The following is a 19,561-nucleotide window of genomic DNA, read 5'->3' on the forward strand; positions in this document are numbered from 1 at the left end:
TAATTATGACTTGAAGGTGGAGGACTGTCTTGTGATTCGTATTTTACTATTATTTATTTATATACTGTGTTATGATTCTCATTGTGGTTGGATGGTGGCTTTGTGTTTAGCTTCATTATTCGGCCAATGACAGTGAAGGTAAATTTCACTCTGAAATTTCATTGGACCAAAATCCTCAAAGATGAAATGTCTTTTAAATTGGCTCTGATTGTGTCATGCTTCATATGCTATGACAGATTCTTATTTTATAATTTTGTTTTATTGTACACTACTGTAAAAGTTTGGGCTCATTATGATTTTTTTTTTTTTATTATTATTATTGAGAAGGGATGCATTAAATTGATCAAAATTGAGAATAAAGATGCTTAGTTTCATATAAATTATTTAACAGTAAAAAGTAATGTACTGTATTTACTGACATATCACTCAAGACTGACATATCGCTCGAGAATTACTGATATAACAAATATAATTAAACTTTATTTGGAGAACTGCGCACATTTCTTAATATTAAGCCTAAGATGTGTTTTAGATGTGTCATTTATTTATTCATTTTGCTTTGTATTAATCAGAGAATCCTGAAAGATTTATCACAGTTTCTACAAATAATATTAAGTTTTGCCATCATAACAATGAATTACATTTCAAAACATATTAAAATAGTAAACAGTTATTTTAAATAGTAATAATCTTTTGTCATATTATTGTGTTAAAATACAAGTGGATATAACAAATAAATGCAGCCTCTGTGAGAATATGAGACTTCTTTTAATAAAACAAACTCGTACCTCCGCAAAAATATAGTGTAAGTATATATTTTTAATATCACTTTCGACAACTTGGGATACTGAATGACATTTCTTGGGAGAGAATGTAGTGCTTACTCCAGAACTGAGGTGTTGGTCTCGTTGTGGGCTTATGTAATGTGTGTGAATGTGCCCATTCGAAAGAAAGTGTGTGTTGCTTCAGTCTGCACTAGTCCACTGCTGCAAGGACACCGGGATAGTGTGAGTTTTGAGCAGATTCAGGGGTCTGGAATAATTGTTGCCTTAGCCCGGAGGGGTTTGATTTAAATGTTTGTGTCCATCACTGAGTATCATAACACTCCCAGAGAGAGAGAGAGAGAGAGAGAGAGAATGTGCAAGGAAGAAATCTCAGGAGACTGCATTTGTGTGTGGACGTGGTCCAAGTGTGTAGATGTGCTGATGGAGCCACAGAGCAAATTGAAATAATTGCTCGCTTACTCCTGGCTTTCTTTCCGGTAACCTTTGGAGGCGATTGATCGCAGTCGTTTTGTGATCGATATTTTAAGAATGGATGTGTCTCTCGATGCATAATTAAGATCTGATTTGCATTATTTCGCAACCCGTCGTTCTCTCTAGCATCAGTGAGTTTCACACAGGTGCAGTTGCAGATTGTCTGCTAAGATAGAATTCACTGTCATCTCCTCTTCCGCTTCTCTATGTGAGGATAATGCTGACGTCCGGGATTGAACATCTCGGTTGGAGCACTTGTGTTACTGCTGTCAGAGGCAGACGTTTGTTCTGTTGAAGGTCGTTTTTGCAGTGACCTGTACAATTTGACACCCAGCTTTCATTTAACTGTGACAGTTCCCTGTTGGCACTGGTCTGCTAGTCACAGTGATTAACTGTAATGATAATGGAAGCAATTTTGCCCTTAGATTAGCGTTATTGTAATCATCATTGCATCGTCTGACTGTGATTGAAGCCATGCTCTACATCCCGGCTGGCTTTCTTTGACAAGGAGAATTGGCTCCAACTTTCCCCGCTGTGCGTCTGTTTGTAGACAACATCTGAAGATGTCTTCAGAGAGCACTCAGTCAGTGCCAGACTACACAGAGAGAAGAAATGTTGTTGCCTATTCATTTCATGCCTGTCACCTCAGCTGCACCCTGGTCGCTTTTTAAGTCATCAACATGGAATATACACACAATTTATATTTCTGGTGGAGTAATTGCCAGTGAAATGTTGTTTGAACTGATGATCTGAGCATATTTATGGTTGGCTCATCAACTTCTGAAATCCATATGCAGAGAAACGCATGGTGTGATAGATGTGTGAAAACACTGCCCCCTGATGGTCACATGTTACATCAGTTGAACTCTCATAAACAGGCAGTTCTCTACTGTTAAAATACATTCAGGTAGATTTGAAATTATGTACACTGAATAAATTAGTTGTGCTTGCATCCCTGTTAATGTTTAAATTGTGTTTCTGCGTTGGAAGAAACCTTGGATTGTGTGGATTTGCATTTGGCTGATGCTATTATTTTTATTTTAACAACTTGAATTACATTCAAGCTATTTATTTGATCAATTGTGTTTGACTGTAAATCAAACCTATGAAATGTTGCTTTTCAAACTACATGACCACAAATATTATGTAATTAGAATACAATAACTTATTTAATATTATATTTAATGAAACAATTAAACTAAAAAAATATAGCAACTAAATGAATATTTTATATTTTTTTTATTTAATATTATTTTAATATTATCATAATTTCTGTTATTAAATGGAATTTTCCATTATATATTCCATTATCTATATTTTACTGTATGCCATGAATTTTCTGATTTGTTTGCTGTTATGGCTCATATATTTCCATGCATATTTTTGTCATCTGACAGCCTATGCATGGCTCTCTTCCAGAGGAGGGAGACAGTGTATTGGAGGATCCGAGCAGTATTAGAGCTGCACTATTACTTCTCATCAGCACACTGATCCAGGAACAGATATTTGACACGGGTCTAGCCGAACCTTTGCTATCATCCCTTTAAAATGAGCCCTCGATCACGCAAGTTATAATTCAATTCTGTCCCCCCCGTGTCTCAGTTGTCTGTCCCCTGCAGCGACTTCAGTTCTCCTTTTCTCTCTTTATCTTCCTCTCTTTCTTTCCTGCTGCACATCTGGGGTTTAATGTGTGTCCATTATTCATACACACAGTCTGAGTGATCCTCCGAGCGGAGAGCAGAGCTGAAGACTGAGTGTGACTCTTAAGTGAGTCAGGGAGATGCGAGGCATGCAAATAGATCTCCCATATGTTTCACTCTCATTCCGTCTTTGAGATGATGAGGTGTCAGGTGTTCGGTGCCTTGTTGCTTATGAAAGAGAGACAGCTCATGAGCATTTTTGTGTGTATGCCTGCCTATATATTACAGTGCAGACAGGAAAGCCTTTGACGTGTATATTTAAGTCAGAACGCCTCATGATGAGCTGATTTCCACCGTGAGGATTGATGTAGCCTATGTTGTAATTATGTAGGCTATGTTACTTCCTCATTCCTCATGAACACTTCTGCCTCAGATGCTGCAAAGATGCTTCAGACTCAATTTTGAATAATTTCTGTTTCGATTCTGCTGCACAAACCTTTTTGTCTCAGTTTTGAAAAATTCAGAGGTGAAAAAATGGCTTCTTTTCTAATCATGAATGTGGAAATGTGAAACAGCGCACAGGAAGTTTTTTATTGGATTGACAGGAAGAAGAATATACTAAATTGCAATACTACGAGGCCTTAGTACTGTGAAGTTTTAAGATAAGCCTGAGGGACATGATTAGTTGGATCAGGTGTGTTAATTAGGGCTGCATCTCAACGAATCTAGAGTTTGACACCCCTGTTCTAAGGTGTGCAATTATTTTCAGGGAAACGCATGGCAAACGTAGCTCCAGGCTGGTCTTGACCGCATTACATGTCCATATCACTTCGCCAAGTGATTTGAGTTCATTTAAAGGTCTTTACAGTGTACAACAGCATAAGAACCAAAACTCAAAACGACACTGGCCAAACAAATAAATATAGTAAACAACAGGATAAAATCATTTCCATGTTTTTGCCACAAAATTCTGTTTATGTACGGAAAGCACATAGCCTCCCCCTCTCTCTCCCTCACAGACGCACATACAGTTTACAGGAACATTATGGCGCTCATGCTGTTAGAGTTACGTTACTCTGGCGATTTTATCAGAAACATTACCATAGTTTAACAATTTAAAAACGACATAACTTCTCACAAGTGAGGTAACAAAAACGGTGCATAAAGTTTCATCATTACATTGCTGCCAAAAACTTTTGAGAGATTCACACTCACAGAGGTAATCTCTCTCTCTCTCTCTCTCTCTCTCTCTCTCTCTCTCTCATAACTTAGTTTTTAGCTGCATTAGTCTGCTATCAATGGCTCGAACTTCTGTTACTAGGTTTAAAATTACGTTTTGGAATTAGCAATTTGTATACAGTGAATAAAATAAATACTATGTATTTGTGTTTATGTATTTATATATTTGCATTTAGGCTACATTTAAATTATTTATCTTCTTTAATTATTTCTGTCTGTCCATCTATCTATCTATCTATCTATCTATCTATCTATCTATCTATCTATCTATCTATCTATCGCTACAGTATCTAAGGATTATAACCTTCTTTGAATTTCAAATTCTTCTCCTTCCTCACATTCAAATTTGAACTGTAGGTCCACATTCTGTCTGCCACTGCACTTCAATTCAAATGTTATTCAAATTCAGGGATTGGAATTTTAAAAGGATTCTCAATTCAATTCTGACAACGCGTACCTCTTTCCTGAGCATCCTGCCACTTCGAGTTCACCTCATGGACACTTCTGCATCAGTTCCGCCTCATGAATATGTCTGCCTCAATTCTATCTCATGAAAACTCCTGCCTCCTCTGCAGATCTCTCCAATGTATCAAGACCCTGCCTCCCTCTGGTTTTCCACCCCTCAGCAAATCAATAAATCATTTCTCCGTAATAGATGTTCAGTCGTAAGTAATCTTTTCTCCCTCGGTGCTGTATTGTTAGCAAGTAGCTCAGGGCTAGCAGAGATTAGCCTGCATCAGCTCCTCAGACAAGAGCCTCAGAGAGCAGAGAAAAAGAGAATCTCGGCACGTCCCTCTCAGCCAAAGCTAATTTCTGATCACAAGTAGTTGAGTGAATACGACTGGGGGCAGTCCTATTTGAAACCACCAGACACACATACACGTAGACACTCACAATTTCCAGCCATCCTCCAGGGCAGTGAATGAGTGCTATTCCCAGGATTTGAAGTGGAATCAGAGATAGAGCTCTAGTGTGATGTTTAGCTCCTATGTCAAAAAGAAAATGTTATAGCTGGCATTTCATTTAATTTAATTTTACTTTATTTTATTCATAGTTCCGGGTTTATGGTTTGCAGCCTGTTGCATTTCTTTTGGTAATACAATAGATAAATATTAATGGATGATACAAATTAACATATTTTTTAAATATGTATTATAATACATATTATGTGCACTTCCATGTAAAATTTGGAGTCAGTAAATTGTTTAAAATGTTTTTGAAAGAACTCTCTTATAGCATTCATTAATCCAGTATTGACTGCCACATGATCCTTCAGAAACCATTCTAACGGTTTAATTTTAAAAAACATTTATGTTGCCTAATATTTTGGAAAGCATTGCACATTTTAAAGATTCTATAATGAAGAAAGTTCAAAAGAAACAATTTATTTGAAAGAGAAACCTTTTAAAATATTATCAATGTTTTTAATGTCACCTTTGATCAATGTAATGCATGTTCGAAAAAATAAAGTATAAAAAAAAAAAAAAAACATACCTGAAAATAGTTGCTCAACCATGCAAAAAAATAGATAAATAAATAATTATATATATATATATATATATATATATATATATATATATATATATATATATATATATATATATATATATATATATATATATATATATATATATATATATATATATACATACACACACACACACACACACACATATTTATTTATTTATTTATTTTTAAATGACAGATGTTAGAAGGTGTTTAGGTATTTGTGAATGGCTTTAAGATTAATATTGCATTAGCATGTGAATTTGCACATTTTGATGTATCAGTATATCAGCATCTCTTGACAGTTGTCCCTGATGGATGCACCTGCAGCTTTTCGTTCCCAGCCTCTGTCCATCATCTCCATACATGAATGCATACTGGTCCCACAAGTCCCTGCCTCGTGCCTGCCACCATGACTCCATAATGAGCGTGTTTGCGTGGGGATGTACAGCCTCATTACTTTGCTTTTTCCTATCCCTGAAAAGATGTGATCCCACAATGCAATGTTCCTTCGGGAGCATAAATCAGCATAACAAAGGCCCCAACCTTGTTATATCAGGGGTGGAGATGTTTCCAAAGCCCCTCTACGTCTCGAGTGCTATGTCAGCTTGTGGAGGTATTAGGGTGTGTGGGAGGCTAAGTCTCCTGGTGCATGTTGGGAACAGGTATTGTTATGGTAACTGGTAATGTGCATGTGCCACGGTGTTACTGATACCTGGTGACAGGTACATGCTGGAGGGTCCCAGCGGGAGTGGAGGCGGTTGTCTGTTGAGATGTTCCAGAAAAAAAGGTAAAACATGCAACCTGAAACTTTTATATTAGTAATTTAGATCAGCAGTTTAAAAAAAAAAACATTGGGAACACATGTGGAACAACAGTTAAAAATTTAATTTGGTTCCAGAGAATTTATAAAATGATTGAAGAGCAAAGGTTAAAAAAAAGTAAATGACACCCAAAGATTTTATATTTTGGACATAACACAACAATTTAAAAAAATAAAAACATCAGTAAATAAAAATATATATATCAAATCGGCCCCAGCTTTTTTTATATTATTGACATGCAATTTCAGATTATATTGTAGAACAATATAAAAAAATCTATACAATAAAGAAAATTATATTAGGAAAGTCGACCAACAATTGAAAAATTCAAATTGTAGACAGGAAATTTGTATTAGGAATGTATAAAAAGAAAGAATTTTAGGATTTGTATTAGAGACAACAACAATTAAAATTTTAAATCACGGCCAGCGATTTTATATAAGTAGACAATAAGTTTGAAAAATCATAATCCCATCTAGCTATGTTATATAAAGGGCATAGATCAACAATTAAAAACTCTAAATTAGGCCAATTTTATATTAAAGACATAGACCAGCAATTAAAATATGTATGTGTGTATATATAAATCAGGACCAGTGATTTGATATGAGGGACATAGATCAATAATTAAAAAAAAAAATCACATCTGCCCCAGATATTTTATATTAGAACTGTAGACTAACAATTAAAAATATTAATTGGGCCCAGCAGTTTTATAATAGAGATGAAGACCAACAATTAAAAACTTGAAATCACTGCCAGTGATTTTCGATTAAACACATAGACCAGTAATTAAAACATTTCTAAAATCAAGAGGTATCTTCCTCCCTCCCAGCATAATTAAGTCTTCAGCCTGCCTATTCACACAAGCTTTTGTTAGTTCTTAATGAATCCGTTTGTGTCATCAGGGATGCTGCACGCTCCTGCTGATTGGTCCAGCCTCACAAACAGAACATGTTACTATAGCAACCACTGAGCCAACTGGGTCTCTGGCTCACTGGACCATACTGCAGTCCAGGGTTGGACAGATCAGAGGTAAACAAAAACAAATCGAGGGCAGAAAAAGTGCATTTCCAAATACGTCATTTTTGATACATCATACCGTATGAATGTGTCTGATCATAACTCTGAATATCATATGAAACATCGATGATGAGATGTACTTGTTCGTGTGTGTGTGTGTGTGTGTGTGTGTGTGTTTGAAATGCACATTACATCACACACTCCGTGCCGTGTACTGCCCCGCTGAGGCTAAGCTTGAATGAGCTGAGCACGCCTGCGAGTGTTTGAGAGGAGAGGTTGTGTGTGTGTGTGTGTGAGACCAAAGCTTAGTTTGGCACGCTCAAGAGACTCACACACAGCACAGCATCTTCATGGCTTTTCATCGCTACTACTTGTGAGTACATGGTTGATTTGTGCATGTGAGTGTGTGTAATTGTGCCGAGACTTATTTCGAGATTGGAAGAATATCGAGATTTGCATTTGTTTTGATATGAAACAACAGATGATATGAACCTCAGCATTGCATTCATGAGAATGTCAAATCACTGGAAGCGAGTGCTTATGACAGCACGGAGATCTTGTTATTCTGCCCGTATCTGCAGGAGTAAGACCTCGTTTCAATTTCATACATGACAACTTGACTGCTGCAGTTGCTTGATGCTTCATTTAACATCTTGAAAAGCCATCACATCATACGAGGAGCAGAATCTTGGGTCATGTGTTTAATTGTTAATGGACTGGTCGGCTGTTTGAGGCAGACACGTTCAGCATGTTCTGTGAGTTTGCCACAGGCTGTGTGTCTCTAAGCCCAGGGCAGAGGGATAAGGTTGGCTCTGTATGCTGAGATATCTTGCATACGCAGACTGAAAACAAAGTGGACAGTGTTTACGTAGCTCTGGTGATGTCACGCCAGGACTATTTTTGGAAACGGTATAAGACAGCAGTTTCAGTCTGTATTGAGCGTACTGCTGTTTGTCAGGCTGAACGAACTACACACTCTCTGGGTTTCAAGATTTACTCTTTTTTTTTGTTTTTTTTTTTTGGCACAAAATATGTCCTTATAAGTTCTGAAGAAATAAATTGATATTTGTAGAAATAAGATTTAATTGCACTGTTTGTTAATAATGTTAGTCATCTAAATTTTTCTTGTCATTTTAAACTGATTTAAAGGAGTAAAATATAATTGTACAAATAACTTGTAATAAATGTTTTACTGTTTAAATAATGGCATTTAAAATATGCTTGAATATTATTAATTAATAGATAGCAGCCATTCATAAATAGTAATAAAGATAGAGAGACAAGACAGACAGACAAAAAGAGAGACAGACAGATATACAGAGAGATACACATTTAAGTATACATCTGTCTGTCTGTCTGTCTCTCTCTATGCAAATCTATGCATATTACATAAGCTGGGTTTCCACACCCTGCTTTTATGTGCATTTTGAAGTATCGCATCAGAAAAAAAGTGATGGAAACACTGGATTTTTTGAAAATTGAAAGTTGTCTTAATTCAACAAAAATGTATACGCTTGCTTGAGGATGTTTTTGACTTATGCAAAAAATGTTTATTGTGAGAAATGGGAGATGGAAATGCATTTCGCAAATATATTCCTATATATATACACATGTGACTTTGTGCTATGGTGATGGTAAATCCTGACTAACCAGCAGACTGATCTTGTTCCACACCGTCTGAAATGTTGTTATAGTCATTTGGAAATGCCCGAGGACAGTCTGTCATCAAAGTATTTCTGTATAATTCCCTCGCAGAACTTTTAAACGACTGCATTCCCAAACACCTCCGAAAGCAATAACCGCATTTATTGTGTTTCATATCTGCCTGTCTGTTTGTCTGTCTGTCTGTCTTTATGCAAATCTATGAAGATTACATAGATAGGTTCTGTAACTAGCGGTAAATCTCCATCACCGGTGCGCTTTCACATGGAGCAGCATTTATTACAAAGAGCTGCTGTTGTTCAGTTGCGCAAAACGTGCAAAACATGATAGATAGATAGATAGATAGATAGATAGATAGATAGATAGATAGATAGATAGATAGATAGATAGATAGATAGATAGATAGATAGATAGATAGATAGATAGATAGATGGATGGATGGATGGATGGATGGATGGATGGATGGATGGACGGACAGACTGACAGATAGGTAAACAATTTGCATCTTATATATTACTGTTTATGTGCTGTGTTTTCAAATGGTGATTTATCAAGCGAGTAAAGAGAGAGTCAACAAGCCTCGTTCTCAGCTGGGACATTGCATAAGCCAGTGGCCCATGTTTCCATCTGCTCCTGAGCTCTGTCTGCCTGCACTGCTGCCCCCTGTGCCTCATCCCAGAGGGAAAGGGAGGGCGGGAAGGGGATTGAGGCAGCCTTTCGCTGTCATGTGACCCTCCCTCAAGGTCACCCTGTACAAGCGTTACTCCTCCAGAGTGGACCATGACTAATAACTCTTTCTTTCTTCCATCTCTCTTTCTCTTTCTCTCTTTGTTGGACAATTACAGATCATGCTCTTCAGAAATGCACAGTTTAAACTAATGCTGCAGCCTATTTTTTGCAGTTTGTGTGTGAATGTGATTTGAATGTGTTTTTATAGCTTGACGGCAGCAGTAGTGTCAGTGACAGTAATGGGAGGTGGCGTGGTGCCATGCCTCGCAGGAGGAAGGCATTCACATTAGCCTGCCGGCGAGAGGCAGACTCCAGCACTGAGGTCAGATGAGCAGGATTCAGTGTGGTGGCAAAGCATTATTCTGTCACTCAGTGCACTGATGAGATTAGGGCTTCTAACCCAGATATGTGTATACATGCATTAAAAATGGAATGTGTCTATTTACACTAAGTACAAATATAAAGCGCATAACAGAGACATTTTGAAACAATCGACCCGAGTTTGAATCTGCCTTTTGCCGAACTCATGCTTCTACCTTTTCACATCACATATCATGATTGGAAACACATTTATTTTCAATAAAATGAAGATTGTGATCGAAAAGTGTAAATTAAAATACCTCACTGGTGTTTATTGGTTAGGGTTAGGGTAAGGGTTAGGGTTAGGGGTGGTGTAGGGAAGGCATTTACACTCAATACATTATTAGGCTATTGCATTCTGTTTTATAATGTACTACAGTACTGAGGTGCACATATCTGCTACTTGCTGTAGTATAAATAAACATGTAAACAATATTAATGCAAGGAAATTATGCTATTTTACATGGTGTAAATAGAATCTATCGCTAAGAAAATACTGTAAACTCATACTGTGATACTGTGAAAATACTGTGAACTCACTTACTGTAAATAGCATCTAATTGCTAATAAAACTTATTTGCCCTTAGTACAGATAGCTGCTGCCTTGAAAAATTATTAATAATATTAATATATGTTACAAATACAATATGACATATTTCGATTTGTTGTTAAATATAACACAATAAATGCTCAGTTGTTTGGTAGAAGCTGTTATGTACTGTATGTGCAGTCTTGAAGATGACAGCTCCTCTTAATAGTTAATTAATTAATCGTATGAATTAAACATATATTTCATGTATTTTTACACCTCTAATGATGCTACAAGTCTCAAAATATTAGTTGCTTAGTGACATCTTTAGCAGCTTTATAAACTATTAGGATCTTTGCCTGACTGAAAGCTTCAAATGTTGAAATATTTGGACTGATTTCATTATATTTTCATTTACCAATAAGAGTGCCGTTTTTTCTGTTCTTCACTACATTTTTAATGATGATATTCTCTCCCAATCAGTGCAGAAAGTGTGAGTAGCTCATCTCTAGCTTTATGTATTGGTTTACTCAAAATCCAATAGCTCAGATTTCATCGCAAAATATTCATTATATTTGAGAGATGTAGCATTTCCTATGTCACATGATCTGAAGTTTATTATTGTGTTATAAATGACATATGTCTGTATTGTCCAGTAGAAGCACAAGTCAGTAACTGCTGACAGAGGTGAATGAATGCATGAAAGAACAAGTACTTCTCTTTGTATGTGAACTCATGATCAATGTTATCATCTTGTTTTCTTCAGTTGGAATCAGAAAGTAGAAGCAGGAACAGAAAATTCTGCACCTTGATTTGAAAATCCCCATGACTGTTATCTTAAACCACAGGAAGTGAGACCAATAACCGGTTCATGTTCCTCACTCCGGTCCTCAAAGGCTGATGATGAAAGCCCATTGGGTCTGACAGGGCTCTGCTGGTAGGGTCATGCTATGACCCTCAGAAATAGCCTACAGGATTTTCTGTGCTGAACTAAAGGCTCTGTGTCCCTAAGGATTTTTAGTGTTTATGTGAAACCACTAGCAAGAGCGCCATGTCTGTTGTAAGAGAGATGAACACTTTGTTCTGGGTCGCAAATGGCCGACTCAATCAGCAGTAGAAAGTGAACTTGTTGCCATCTTACTCAACTTTTTTTGAACTGCTACTACAGCAGTACACTTTGTCGAGAGTATATTGATACTGTTCCTATAGAGCTGCCAATGCATAGAAACATCTGTTATTCGATTATCATTTTAGCAATATTTTACCTTCCCATTATTATAATTTTATTGTTTGTTTAATATCGTGTCTGTATTTGTTAAAAGTGTTGTTTTAGACACAATATTAAACATCAGATTGGCAATTACATTTAAAAAATAACAGCTCAGTTAAAATATTGGTGTTTATTTTTATATTTATGGAATTTTTATTTATGTTAAAACATTTCAAACTTTTTGTGTGATGCTTTTTAAATTCATATGATATTTTTTTTCATACAGTATATAGGCACAAAACCCCTTACACCATAGCAACTACCCAGAAAACCATAGTAGCCACACAGCAACAGGCTAGCAGCCAAGATGCTGCCATTTTCTTCAGAAAATGTGGAAATGTAGTTTTCCTTTGCCATTAGGATTCAGTAATGTAGTGCATGTATAGTGTCACACTCTTGAGGAGTCCGTTTTGGATGTATTTGTGCTGAATTGTTCACTTCCAACACTCACATCTCCATAGCAGTCAACAGGTGAACAGCACAAAACAGCAAGCCTCTGCTGAGATTTTATTCATTTTTCATCTTTATGTAGTATTATATAATTTGTTGACAACAAACAGCCACTTCAAAGCAAAGGTTGAACCCACCAAGGCTTGCCTGATTCATCTCAGTGTGAGGAGAGCACTCACAAAACTGTCACATCAACCTCAAAAATAGCACCATATCGTTGGTTTTCACTCGCACTATAAGTATGTTCAGTCTTTGTCTCTTTGAGTGCATAATTTGATTAGGGAATAGAGGAAAACGGTTCTCATATACAAGATGTTATCATTAGGAAGTTTCATAAATGTATATGATTCTTAATAAGGAGTCGTTGATGAACTGATCGTAATGAAGCTGAGAGACCATAACTGTTTCATTAGCGTTGAGGGCCGCTACAGTTATCCATCCAACAAGCCATTTTTAGTTCAAATCTGGTATTATGGGCCACATAATGAGTGAAGTTGATGAGTTTTAGTGTAATCGGTCTCCATCTCAGCCAGTGAAACTGAAATTATAATTCTTTGGTCTGTGATTGAATTAATTGGCTCTTAATCTCATGTGGTCGTTAAATACTTACACCATTAGACCTTGGTTAAATGTGTTTTAACCGGTCTGGCCTGTTTCCAATGATCTCAGATGGTACACATCTCTCGATGACATCGAATAAATATGCACAATGTTTTATCTGCAATATTGTGTTTAATGCGCTCACCATTGAAGTCCATTTAGTTTGCATGTGCTTTCCAATACAGGAAGGCAACCAGTCGTTTAATATGCTAAACTCACATCTGATCTTGTTCTATGCCCAGCTGTCCTCATTTACATTTGCAGCCATTTGTTTCTGTGTAATTTGTATGTCTGTGCACCAGGGGATCTGTTCATATGTTCAGAAGAGGATCAAGTTTAAGAAGCTGTGTTTTGCCTTTATGATCCACTTCAGGGTGTTTGGAACAATATAAATAGTTCATCCAGAACTGGGTGTGAGTTTCACACCCATGTTTCTTTGTGCTTGAACGATTCTCACAGGGACAGTCCACAGGCAGCTATTGTTCCAGCTTTGAGAGTGAGGGAAAAAAGGGGCTTTCTGAAGACCTTTGAAAGGGAGTGATCACAATAATACTAGACTAAAAATAGACAAAGGTATTCTGCTTTTCTGCCCCTCTTCATTTTTGTTTTGTTTTTTCACAAGAAACCTGGCGAGGGTCATAAATGCATATTTAAAGTGCTCCATTTAGCCCCAAACGGGCCACCAGTAGGCAATAACTTCCTCAGCTGTCACACCATTTTCCTCAGCAGATTGGAGGACTTTAACATACGGCTATAAAATAAATTTTCAACATCAGTTTGTTGAATATACAGCACTTTTTATGTTCTAGGTGTTGTTTTATCCATCTTGCCGATGGTTATCCATAAGCAGTGTCTTTCTGTTGATTTTAAAAAGAGCCAATTTGAATATCAGCCATGTACATATTGGTTTCTCTCAAGCCTGTGGGCAATTGGCCATCATAATTCTTCGCCCTGGGTTGAGGACACCTTCTACAGAATAGCAGTATGGCAGGACATATCAAGATAAATTAGTCTATCTGTCAGAGCCCAGATAGAGCTCTTCACCGTGATAGCCATCTTTCAGAGAAGTGATATTGAGGCCACGAAAATACAGCCTACCCTCATCATTTCAGCCTAGACCCCATCTGGCCCCTAGTGCAACGACAATAACTGCAATTACACAACCACCTACCCATTTGAGGTGCCCAAGGCCTCTCAGGGGTCTTTAAGATGCCCCGCGAACCGGTGCCTGACCGTATTTATCACTTATTTGGTTTCCGCCAATCAAACAAGAGGCGCACAGATACTTCAGGTTTTTTTATCGTCAAAATGTATCTCTGACGACATCATCACCCCATTCACCAGGGGAATTAAAAGAAGCCATACAGCACTGTCATAAAAGATGTTAACATTGTGAAGAGAAAAGAGGGAAGTAATGAAGTTAGCAGAGAGTGCAGACAAGATGGAGACTAGGAGTGAGTGTCAGTAACATGATCTCACATCGCCATGTTTTGCAGTATTTGTCAGTGCGGTGATTGACAACAAACAAACATGTTGTTGGAAAATCCGGTTTAAGCTGTTTATTGGCACATGATACTGTAGCTGATGTTTTGTTGGTCCAAGCTTGGTATTAGCTAGTTGACTAGCTAGCATGTACCAAAAACAACTTAAGCTGATATATCTGCTGCTCCAAGATGGTCCACCAACTTAAACTTGCTAGAAACCATGTTTCAAAACACAACAGCCAGCTTAAACTGGTTTTAGCCGTAGGGAGGGCAGTGTTTTTTGGACTGATATCCAAAAAAATTAAGAAAAAAAAGATATTTTTTGTCTTTTTCATTGGTAAATTAATAACCCTGCTCTCTATTTTACTAGAAAATCTGTCTTTGAAGAGACATCAGGCCCCCTGGATGAACCATTACAATAGAGCAAACATAGTTATATAATCAGTTCTTATGTATATCAAAGCAGTCCCTGGGACCATGAAATCAACCAGTATTTACACAGCTGGTAGCTCTGTGTGAAATACTCACTGGTGTGATTTTTCTGTAAATGTTCATTTTTACTCAACTGTACCATATGAGCAATGCAACTCTCCAACAATCACAAAGAAATGTAATATCCTTGTTTAGATGGTACTGAGGCATATACTTGGCATAAAAAGTCTAAATGACTTCTGAATTGTACATAATTGTTTTTTTTTCTGCTAATTTGTAATACTGCAGTTTTTTTTTTATTTAATTATTGCTACTGTACAGTATATTACCACTTCTAAATCTGTAAGGCTGTTCTGAAGCCATCTAAGTTGTCATTTGAACTAATATTCGTCTGAATAATTTTAAAAGGTATATTCCACTATTTTTCACTAGGTACCAAAGAAAATAGTATTTAAACTTTAATCAGAGCTCAAACAGTTTGTAATTTTAAGCTGATCATTAAGAATTAAAAAGCACTGTAAATTAAGTTAAATTAGGTTCCAAAAAATTTTATTTTTCATAATCCTTTTATTCCATACAACTGATTGAAGTGAAAGTAAAGACTTTACATTGCTACCAAAAAATCAGTTGAAACTTCTATTCATAAAAGTATTGTGAAAAAGTATCACTTCACAGTACCACAATAGAAACAGCTGTTTTAAACATGATTGGTAAAAATTGATAGCCTGAATGCACTGTAAGTCGCTTTGGATAAAAGTGTCTGCTAAATGCATACATTTAATTTAATTTAAAATGTAAACATTGATAATAATAATAAATGCTAATGAATCTTTCTGAAGGCTCATGTCTCGAGAAATGATGCTGAAAATGTACCGTTACAGAACAAAATAAAATTTTTACTAAATTAAATTATTTTCACAATAATACTCGAAACAAATAATAATCAAATAAAAATACAATAATACAATAATAATCAAATAAATGCAGGCAATTTTATACATGCATTTCATATATAGCCTTAAATTATCAAAAAACTATCAGTTTGAGATTTTCCCCTGCGTTCCCTTGAGTGTAATTCGTGAATATGATGCCTTGCATCGTAAAATTGGCATTCAAAGGTCACTGTGAATGAGGTCCATTAACTGGTGCTGAGTTCTTGCAGAGCACTGGTTCATTAACAGCAGTGTGACGTGTGCTTCCTCGGGTGCTGACCGCTGTCATTAGCACCAGAGAGCCGCTTGGCTCATTTACTGGGGATGTGGAGCACAGCTGGGTACTGAAAAGCCAACACCTGGTGTACAAGAAGGACTAATGGGCGGCTTTGGCCCAGTCTGCCTGCTCAAGAACACTTACATCTTCCCCCATTATAAAGTTTTGTTTCTCATTGAAGAAACTGGAATCTTTAAATGATATTTTTAGCCTACCTTATCGATTGACTTTTAAAGAATAAGTACTACTTCTATTGTTTTTTTTAATCTTCTATATATAGTAAAAACTTCATTTAAATCTGGAGGTTTAAATGATCATGTAGCATTTAAAATACCTTGATGTTAAGAGGAAGTAGGCAACAGTCATCTCAGTCAACCGGATGATGGATGTTTCCTCGTTTGTTTAGTGGGCAACACCAACCCCCAGCCTTCTCCTCGACAAAATGGGCCCCTAAAGTACCCACAGGACAAAAGAGCTGTTTGCTGAGACTCATTAATGAGGAAAAGGGACATGTGTGGCTCTCTTATGTTTATGGGTTTTAAACAAGTAAAAGGGAACATACAATTAAATACAATTCCATGTTAAATTGCAGAAAGGGGGAGTGTAGATGTTTTTTTTGTGTGTGTGTGTGTGTGTGTGAATTGACTGTCTGGGATGTGAGTACTAGCAAAGAACTAATGAATAATGAACCATTTGGAAATGTTTTAAATATATTTTGTTCAATTTAAAAATGTTATTTTATATATATATATATATATATATATATATATATATATATATATATATATATATATATATATATATATATATATATATATATATATATTGCTGACTAATGTGTGTTTTTACCATTCAACTTTTTGTGCCTTGGCAAACAAACAGTATGACTGCTCAACTCTATAGAGCTCTGTTTGGCTGCTAGCGTCATTTAGCATTTCTCACTTTAGACTTAGACAAAGAAATCCCTGATCTATTGTACCAATCTTCAGCGAGAGCACTGTGTTTGTTGTTTGAGTGCCAGGATGTGGATGGATTGAAGAGAGTTTAGAGGGCGTGAGAGGGAGCAGAATGATTCGTCTGCATGTAGGGGCTTCAGTGTCTTGCATAATGATGAGCATCCCAAACACACATACACACATACAAGTTTGTTGATATTCTCTAGAGAAATGAGTGCCTACAGGGTTTGGTAATTACTGGTCATGCCTCCTTGAAATGGATTGCGTGAATGTACTATCATGTGCTTAAATACACCTCTTTCAGTGCATTCAATTTCTGTGACACTGTGGACACATCTCATTTGTTTCTCTGAATATTCAGGTTTAGGGTCAGCTCATGCATAATAATGTGTCTCTAATTACATTGTTTATTTTTTTTCTTTCTTTTTACTAATAATAATCTCTGAACTTTTTGACATTGTGTGTTTAGGTTAAAATGTATGTTATGTTTACTTGCTGTATTTATTTAGGAATATTTTTGCTTTTTGCAGTTTGTTTAAATAGTCATGTAGTGTGACAATATTTAAATATACAAATATTCCTTTGTTTCAAATATTTTTTTTTTCACTTAGGAGTCCTGTAATGTGACATAATAATTTACAAAAAAAAATACATTTACTCAGAATAACCTCTAAATTAATATAAAGAAGTAAATTAAGAAGTTTCCTAAAATTAAGAAGAAATTACTGCTTAGGGTTTCATGTTAGCTCCCCTGAAATGCAATGGAGAAAAAAATCGATACCCTTACTGACTAACTTGGCCACACCCACTCTCCCACTCTCAACCAATCAACATCATCTTAAGGCTTCCATTTAGCATTTTAATCAGTAGTGATTCTGTATCTCAGCAACGGGCATCAGCATATCAGCGTTGGGTTGTAAATCAGCCAGCGTGTGTTTGGTGAGCGTCAGTCCCTGCTGATCACCATGTGCTTCTAGTGATTAGCACTGCTCAGCACACACATGGCTGGCAAAGGGAGTGCACCATCAGATAAAGCATAATTAATACGGGCCAGGCAGGGGGGCGTAGGGGGCTTTGTGGTTGGGGTGAAGCACACTGGAGCTGGACTCTGTCATCAGCACTGACAGACAATGGAAGCAGCTGTAATACAAAGCTGAGCTTTTTGCTTTTTTTATTCCTTTTGGACTGTTTTGGGCCTGCTGGATTAGTGCTAGGATATACAGATATCTTTCTCACACACTTTGTGTCACATCCCTGAAACGGTGGAGAGTCGGACGCATGGTGTGTGTGAGTGTGTGTGACATCTTCATTGAGGGTGTGAGGGACATCACAAAGGGTGTTACCATCCGTGCAGGAAGGATTTACAGCCACCGCTGAGGCCCTGTCGTATGTCGATCTACGGGACGTTTGGCATAGTGACGTTTGGGGTCACTCAAACATCTCTGAGTCAGGTGTGATGGTGCAACCACATGGATCTTAGCTGTTTTATGCAGGCTAGCAGGGATGCTAAATCGCTAAACGCGTCAGTTCTTCCTTAGGAAAATGTTGAAGCTCAAGACTTTCTGCTTGGATTACTGGCAGTTTCTTTGCTTACAGCCTCTCAATGGCTTCTATAAAAGGTAAGAGGTCTTTGTTCAGTGTTGGCGTCTGTGTGGCTTTTATATACAGTAAATTTGACTTTACAAATGATTGAAGGTATTATCAGCTTATTATAATGTGTTTCTTTGTCACATTATGAGCAATTAATTTCTAATTAAAAAGTCATTGTCTGCATTGTATTGTTCTTCCTCAGTAACAGTTCTCAGATCAGCTTTATAGGCTGTTATTCAGTCAGTAAAGAGCCATGACTGACCTCAGTTCAGTGTGTCTTTGTGTTATTGTGAATTGAGGGCTGTAAAGCTGAGGTTACAGCAAGTCAGGCCAATTTAACTCTAGATCTTTTGTGTTTCTGTGACATGACAAGCGTTTCCATCACAGATCTGATCCTCTATTGTGGGGCATGGTACCCAATGGACCCCTGGGCTTGGTCCTGTGATGGGTCACGTGTGTGTGTTCTGTCCAAGACCGTGTAATTGCTTGAGGATAGTCTTTCTTCTTACATCCGGCTGAACTTTAAGCTTTGGTTTTAAGTTGACATTAAATTTTAAGCAGTGGTAGCAGTGTCAGTGTCATTTGTTTAAACTAAATTCTTCTATTATTACTTATTATTATTATTTATCATTTTTAACTAATATTGAGAACTATGTGAAATATTTGTTTGTTTGTAGTTTTATATACTGTATTTTCTGATTATTATATTATATATCAGAAATAATTGATGATGGACTGTTGAATCGTTAGAAAATTAAGTTTTATTGCATCACAACTAAAAACAAAACTCTAAGTTCATCTG

The 19,561-nt window shown here is 36.7% G+C and overlaps 1 protein-coding gene across 5 annotated transcripts in view; it reads left to right on the forward strand.

The window, feature by feature from the left end:
• Window positions 1-19,561, forward strand: part of iqsec1b (IQ motif and Sec7 domain ArfGEF 1b) — a 166,537-nt gene that overhangs the window by 82,210 nt on the left and 64,766 nt on the right. The window contains exon 1 of one of the 5 annotated variants that reach the window (XM_026275592.1): window positions 7,637-7,861. The exons of 3 other annotated variants lie outside the window; for them this stretch is intronic. In XM_026275592.1, the coding sequence (XP_026131377.1) occupies window positions 7,839-7,861 (23 nt within the window). In that variant the 5' untranslated portion in view covers window positions 7,637-7,838. Of the gene's footprint in view, window positions 1-7,636; window positions 7,862-17,914; window positions 18,789-19,561 lie in introns of those variants that run through there. One more of the 5 variants, XM_026275590.1, reaches the window with a different exon arrangement.

This window comes from Carassius auratus, chromosome 11 (genome assembly GCF_003368295.1).
Source record: "Carassius auratus strain Wakin chromosome 11, ASM336829v1, whole genome shotgun sequence".
Classification (NCBI taxonomy): Eukaryota; Metazoa; Chordata; class Actinopteri; order Cypriniformes; family Cyprinidae; genus Carassius; species Carassius auratus.